The sequence below is a fragment of the Hakea prostrata genome, chromosome 10 (genome assembly GCF_041222555.1).
Source record: "Hakea prostrata isolate BN-2017 chromosome 10, UWA_Hpros_2, whole genome shotgun sequence".
NCBI classification, from domain to species: Eukaryota; Viridiplantae; Streptophyta; class Magnoliopsida; order Proteales; family Proteaceae; genus Hakea; species Hakea prostrata.
In genome coordinates this window covers 32,624,300-32,631,674 of record NC_142609.1, presented here as the reverse complement: position 1 = coordinate 32,631,674, position 7,375 = coordinate 32,624,300, and the positions used below count along the sequence as shown (strand labels likewise).

General features: G+C 37.0%; 1 protein-coding gene across 4 annotated transcripts; it reads right to left on the bottom strand.

Annotated features, from left to right (window-relative positions):
* Positions 1-2,063: 2,063 nt before the first annotated feature.
* LOC149002520 (putative beta-1,3-galactosyltransferase 2) lies at positions 2,064-6,573 on the bottom strand. 4 transcript variants are annotated; one of them, XM_089136734.1, is made up of 6 exons: positions 5,416-6,573; positions 4,507-4,612; positions 4,264-4,328; positions 3,843-4,054; positions 3,663-3,726; positions 2,064-2,171 (listed from the first exon to the last, which is right to left on the bottom strand). In XM_089136734.1, the coding sequence occupies exons 1-6, from the start codon at positions 5,430-5,432 to the stop codon at positions 2,168-2,170; spliced, it is 468 nt and encodes a 155-aa protein (XP_088992860.1). In that variant the 5' UTR covers positions 5,433-6,573; the 3' UTR covers positions 2,064-2,167. The 4 variants fall into 4 exon arrangements, with proteins under 4 accessions (XP_088992860.1, XP_088992857.1, XP_088992859.1 ...); XM_089136731.1 differs by lacking the exon at positions 2,064-2,171 and adding an exon at positions 2,185-2,896; XM_089136733.1 differs by lacking the exon at positions 2,064-2,171 and adding an exon at positions 2,185-2,760.
* Positions 6,574-7,375: the final 802 nt, after the last annotated feature.

Genomic DNA, 7,375 nt, shown 5'->3' with positions numbered 1-7,375 from the left:
AGAAATCAAGAACCTAGATATTAAGTAGTAAAATGATTATTTGATCTTTGAATCCATGTTTAATTTTTTTAATTGTCTATACCAACTATCTAATGGTAATATAATGATTCAAATACTATTTAATGTAAAATTACAAAACGGGATATAACGGGTTGACGTTCGGTTTCGGGTTGGTGCGGGCTCCACAACCCTCAGCCCAATTACGGTCCATTAAGGATCGGTTTGGACCAGTTCGGGCTATAACGGGCCGGTGCGGTTCAGTTTTAACGATTTGGGCTATAAATTGAGACTCCTACAGTACTTGTGTTTAAGAAACATAAGAGTGTGTCAATGTATTAATGCATATATATATATGCTTTGGGTATCATTGCAATTTTTTTTGAAAAAATTACTCATACCTGTTGGAAGTCACGCCACAAGACCCTTAGACTTGTAGGTTTGAACGGCAAAAACAGGCCTAGTGTGCAACGTGCACCCACCACGGAGAATTTAATGCATTTTCTTTTTTTGGGTAAAGACTGAAGATTTAACGCCTTCATTTTATCGTCCTACTGATACCTTTGGTGGGCCTACTTATGATAAATGCCAATGTCATCACATGGGTTGCATAATATTGCTTACCTCTCATTTTACCTGTACATTTTTTCTCCTTTTTTCTTTGGGACAACCAACCTGTACGTTTTCTTTTGAAAGTTTCTTTCTTTTGTTAATCTTTCTTGGAAACTAGGAATAGGTCAGACTAATGCGTCCAATGCAATAAGTCTAACTTGAAGTGCTTGTGTTATAAAAGAGTTTGTCAATGCATAAAGGCATACATGTTTTGGGTATCATTGCAATTACCACCAGGGTGGTGATCTAGCGGTCCCAAGCTCACTTTCAAGCAAGGTTTAAAGTATCCCACGATACCACACGATACTAATCGATACGTATTCATATTTGACTCAACCGATATGCTACGTTTCTCCATTGAATTACACTAGAATACATTAGTCAGAGTGATACAATACTCGATACAAGACGATACGTCTCTTAAAATCACCTGACCGATACAATACTCAATATCAATACTTTAAACCTTGCTTTCAAGTGGTTTTCCCTCATGTCCCAGGTTTGAATCCCCTTTGCTCCTCTTTTTCTTGCATTGGACAGTTGTGTGTTCTTTAGTCTGGGCATGAATCATACTGGCTTCTGTGGACTATATTAGGCCTTTGGTGGGGCTCCGCTGACGGGACCAATGCTTGTGCTGGTAGTGCACAGGGCTAATGCTTGCATAAGTCGCACTCGATAAAAAATTCAAACATTGCATAGCGGGGGCACTAGGTTGCCACTACTGCATCCCCTCTTTTTTCTACAAAAAAAAAAGGTATCATTGCAATTTATTTGAAAAAGTTACTTCTACCGGTTGGTTCTGCTATAAATGTATCTCACCCTGCACCAACCAATGAAGATTTAATGTTTTTTTTGTTAGTAACAAATGCACTTTATATATAGGGAAATTGGGGATGGGGATATTACATATACCACTGGTAAGGATTGAACGCACAATCTCTCCACTGAGATGTGAGATTCTCAACCACTTCACTATCATTTTTATTTTTTTTTAATAAAATGTGAAAATTTAACGCCTTTATTTTATCGTTTTACTGATACCTTTGGTAGGCCTACGTATGATAAATGCCGATGTCATCACATAGGTTGTGTAACGTAGCTTACCGGGGGTTGCTATAGTCAAGCGCCATTAATGCGCTTGACGGTTAAACGCACCGTCCGATCTAATCGGACGGCTCGCTTTCTCCTCCCATTAAAATAATACAAAACTCATGTGTAAACCTTGTTGTTGCTGACGGTTCGGTCCAATGATAATTAAAACGGTTGAGTAGGGCGGTTCAAGTGGTTTATGTAACTCAAGTATTGATATTTCATACACTTGGTTAATACGTTTTAAAAACACAACATACAAAATACGTATATACGAATTCAAAAACCAAAACCGCCGGTCCAATTGAAAAATCAAAAAATTTTTAAAAAAAAAAAAACCCAAGGGGAAGCACAAGGGGGAGGCTTAAAATTTAGATAAAATTTCAAGTTTTCAGAACCCAATTGGAAGTGCTGAAGAGAGATAATCTTGATTTGTTTTTACCTGTTAATCCTAGAAGGTAGCTGACCCCTAACTGTAATACAAAATACCCATATCAAGCACGCATTTTGATTATCAAATTTCTGATAATAATTTACCCATAACATGAGTAAAGGAAATGAACAAATAATTGATGCATGCAGCATAAAATCAGGCCTTAAGTTCATATTATCCATCACACCTCACATTGAAACATGATTACTAGAGGGGGGGGGGGAGTTAGGCTTCATTTTAGAATGAATACAGTGCCATTTAAGCATGAATTACAAGTAGTAAGCAGGGGGGGGATAAGGCTTCAATTCAGAATGCACAAAACTAGATAATTAAATGTCAAACATATGCCAAGGACAAATGGAATACCCAGTTTTCCCTAAGAATTGATGGATGCTTTTTCCTTCCTACAGGGATATTGTTTACCTAGTTGCACTAGTTAGTATCGAAACTTCTCGTTTCTGATTGCATTTTATTCATCCATGATCAACATCCGGATTGCATTTTCTTCATCCATGATAAACATCTATGGGTAGAACTATACAGTATACATTGAATAGGACCAGACTTCATGCATCCAATATACACCCGGGGCTTTGACCGATGTCTAACTAAAGTCGCTCCAAGTGTTGCTGCAGTAATTTGGAAGGATATATTAAAGGACTAACAAAGAGTACAAAGACACATACTTTACATGAAAAATGGTATCACCATCTTTAAAAGAGTTGTGTCTTCCTAAGAAACCTGTAATGATGCCCCCATGTGACACTGTTTAAAACAATCACCAAAACTTAATTGAGGTAATGATTCCACCAAAAAAGAATTTGCAAAGAAAAAGTATACTCAAAAGCAACTATAGTCCTGTACTACATACAAAACTATGAATGAGAAGAAATAAGGATCAACAACATTTTGGACATTATCGATCATAAGCACAAATCAAATGGTATTAAGGGTGATAAAAGCTGTATGACTTTGGAATAGTTCTTTTGTAATTTTTACAAAATTTAAACTAATAAATGTTATGGCAATGCATGAATTTTGATACAAAATTTCATGGCATTTAGGATCTCTAAGCATAACAAGGAAAAGCTCAAGAGTTGTGTTCAATTTAAATTTATGATGGTAGCATGCTCATTAGTATAGACTCTTTCTGTCAGAGTTTTCTCAGTTAGTATTGAAATATTCAACAGAGAAAACGAATTTCCTAACAGGGGCTATCATCTCTTTCCCATGTACTTGCGTAGGCAAAGTAACAGGCGTAATCATGCACCTAAATGAGAAAATAACCAACACTACACGCTCTTGAATTATCTGATTCCTGAGTTTGTAAACATTCTTTACCAAGATAAATATAACAGGGAATGCGTTGCCACTTTTAGTCCTAAGTTCTGATAAATCATACATCTATAGCAATTGCACTAATGATGCAATCAAAATCAAAATCTTCAGTCATAAAAGTTGACAGTGTACAGGTAAAATGTGGAAGTGTATTTATAATAAAATCAGCTTTAGAAGGAAAAAGTCATCCCACCTGTGACCAATAACAAAGCGAATGATGATTCCCTTCTCTTTCTCCAACCTCTTTCTTTTTTCACCTATTTGCACATTTTTGAAAGAACCCGGTGCACTAAATCAGCTATGAGAAAGAAAACGAAGAATAATAGGGAAAACCTAGAAGAGGAAAACAAAAGCAAAAAAAAAATCCACGAACCCTGCAGCATCCAAGTGGCACGAACCGAATCCCTTCGTTTCCGACTGCTAAAAGCAGTATTAATTCGTACAACCATTAAATATTTCCTCTTTCCAGCTGAATTGGATCCCTTTATGCTTTGCGACATAGGGGAGCCATTGAGTATAGATTCCTGGGCAGCCCTTGCAGCAGCTAATTCCATCTCCAGGTTTGAAATTGTTCTGTCCAGTGTTCTGCATTCAATTTGTTGAATGTACATCAGTATCAGACTAAAATCCAAAGCATCATCAATCAGTAAAATGCAGATATTTGTTGTCATGTACATCAGTATCAGACTTGAAATACAAAGCATCTTAAATCAGTAAAATGCAGTTAAAATAGGTGCACGCTAAAATCAAAGAAACAAAGTGATCTAGAAGAGTGGAGAACCATTTTGGCTTACTGTATAGCATGATGAGTCTTTGAAACTTCTCCTATAATGTCCTTTGACCCATGTTTTGTATCCTTCTGACATAAAATGAGAAGAAAAGAAAAAAAAAAAAAAAAAAAAGGAAACTGATCAATGTTATCCTCTCTAGTATATGGGGCTGCAAAAATCAATTAATAAAATTAATAAGCAATAGACACACTACAAAGATAATATGAAATACTCGAACGTCTATGTGATAAATATAAATTTACTCACAAATCTAGGCCCACAACCCTCTGTTACTAGCTTTAGCTTGTCATCCTCAGCGTTGTTATTCCTTGTTAGACCCTTTGCTTCAGATATCTCAGGTACAGCCCAAGTTCTTCCACCAGAAAGACATTGATAAACATGTCATTCATAAGGTAGGCTTGTTTATTATCCAAAAAATAAAAAGATTTCCAAATAAGCAGAAAGTATAACTTGCAGAGGGGAACTTGACAAGAAATAAAAATAAAGAACAGGGGGAAATTAAAGAATTAGCATAAATTTAATCAAAAAGAGAGGGAAAAAGAAAAGAGAGAGAGAGAGAGAGAGAAGGACGTAAATCTAACGCATAAGAGGGATGTCGAACACTTCTTTAGGCCTCGATGTATCCATAGAATTACAACCACTTGCAAATTTGTTAACCACTCCAGAAGAATTTTGAAATGAGTCCAGAGATCCGGAATCTCATATCAGATCTACCCAGCATGTAAGACCGAGCGACAAAATCGCAGCAGAACAGGAAGAAGGAATCAAACTAAGAGAAATAGAAAGCCCAGAAAGAAAATTAAACCGAACCCAATTCAAGGTGCTCATAGAAGAGTCACTACATCAAGGTTGGAAAATTAAAGCTAAAGATAATATTGAAATTAGCGAAGAATTCAAATTAAAATCGAATGTCGTGTGAAACAGTTGGGGGTCAATTTTAGAATAAAGTCCCACAAATAAGCTGCAGGTAATCCGGAGAAAAAGAAAATTTCGGTACTAAAGCTGCAGTAGAGACTTCAAAATAAGCATACTTGAGCTTGCTAATCAAAACCCCGAGCAATCCAAAGAAGAAACCCAGTAAAGAAAAGGGGATGGTTGGGAACTCAAGATTCAAGAAACAGAGAAGAAGAAAAAAACCCCAGACGAAGGAAGTACCTGCTAGCGAAGAACATTCCAGCACAAAAGCTGCCAAGACAAAGCAATAAGGTCCATCTCCTACCAACAGCACTTCTGAAAAGACGGCTCTGCTGCCTTGCTCTTCGAAGACATTTTGGCTTCGTCCTCTCTGTTACTTCAACCACAGGCTTTTCAAAGAAAAACCCATCTCATACAATTGAAACAGAAACTTTATTAGACTTAATTTCGAAGAACCATGAAGTCACTATTAAAACCGAAGATCAGAATCAAATGGAGAATCTGAAACTGAAATTATGGAACTGGTTTAGATAAACAGAAAGCCAGAGACAGAGGTAGATAGAGAAGAAGAAAAAAGGTTTTTCTCAGTTCTTTCTTTCTTATTTTCACTTTTTTGGGTTCCTTCCAACCTCTGGCTTTTTTGGCTCCTCTTTGCAGACAAAGGATTTGCAATAGTAGTATGAGATTCCACCAGAAAGAGCAGCGATTACTCCAAATAGAATTCTAAAACCACCAGAATTCGGTTTGGGTCCATCTTTGAATGTATTGTTCAATACAACTGGAGTAGCATTTGATAATCTTCTAAAGAACAGAGCCATTTTCGATCTCCGAGACGAAGAAGAGATGAAATGAGACTCTTCGATCGTGAAGCACAGCAAATAAATGGCGCAGGAAAGATCAAGACTTTTGTTCAACCTCCTGCTTCTTCTTCTTCTTCTCAAGACTTTCACCGAAAAATACCTTTTTGGGATTCAAGGAGTAGATGTTGACATAGATGACGAGTGTTACCGTTTCGGCTGCTTTGAGACAGATGATGAGTGTAAACGCGTACTAAAGCTCTTTACTCTTCTGCTTCGATCAAAACTGGGAAGCTTTCAACTCGTCTTCTCCTCTGCAACTTCGTATTTTGGAAGTTGGGGCATTTGAAATGAAACACGAGTTCAACTCGTCTTCTCCTCTGCTTCTTCTTCTTCCTCAACCTGCTGCTTCTCGAGCTTCTCCAATATGCGAGCTTCGATCGATCGTGTAGCAAAGCAGAATAATCCCCTGCAACTGATTTCGATCAACTCTGACGGTAAACCCTACCACCTCCTGCTTGCTGTTCTTCTTCTTCTCCAGATTTTCAGAGCTCCAAATCGTTCACACGAATGTTAAGATTGGGCGGTGAAAGCCATGGGTTTTGTGTATTTCAAAACATTTTGAAATTCTCAATTGAGCCGCTGCTTTTGAGTTTTGAATTCGTATATACGTATTTTGTTTGATTGTATTTTTTAAATCTAGTACCATGCTGTATGAAATACCACTACATAACCCAACAAAACAAACCAACTCGGACCGTTGGGTCGTTCCTTGGACCGAATCATCAGCACCAACCATCCATTTAATGAGGTTTTGAATATTTTAATGGGAGGATAAAGCGAGCCGTCCGATCTAATCGGACGGGTCGCTTGACCGTCAAGCGCATTAATTGCGCTTGACTATAGCAAAACGCTAGCTTACCTCACATTTTGTTTGTACATTTTTTTCTCCTTTTTTTCTTTGGGGCAACCGACCTGTACGTTTTCTTTTCAAAGATTCTTTCTTTTGATAATCTTTCTTGCCCAATTAGTAATTAAAAAGAAAAAGAATTCTTTGTTGCCCAAGCTTTTTTTTTTTTTAATCCTCTCTTGTCCAATTTGATGTAAACCTAAAATCTACTCAAAAAATGCTAGATCATAAAGACCAAGTGAGATAATTCCGGTTCTTATATTTGAAGGTGGAAGTTTCCAAGAAGTCTACAGAAATTGCTGCATGTAGTTATTTTTCTGCTAGAATCTTGACCTTCTTTTTTGAGTGTAGGGAACCTAAACCCTCACGCAACCATCCTGACAAAGGTATTATCCTAGAATGCCAAAATAAATTATTCATATTAATTTAAGATCACAGTCATCTTATTGATAATTTCGGAGATTATTATTTTTTATTTTTTGAATGAGGAGCT

Excerpts from the sequence above, each read along its gene's own strand:
- LOC149002520 (XM_089136731.1), bottom strand. Across the intron at positions 4,329-4,506 it reads AGGGTTGTGGGCCTAGATTT|AAGGATACAAAACATGGGTC; the intron begins GTGAGTAAATTT and ends ATTTTATGTCAG. Across the intron at positions 2,897-3,662 it reads CGCTTTGTTATTGGTCACAG|TGTCACATGGGGGCATCATT; the intron begins GTGGGATGACTT and ends TGTTTTAAACAG.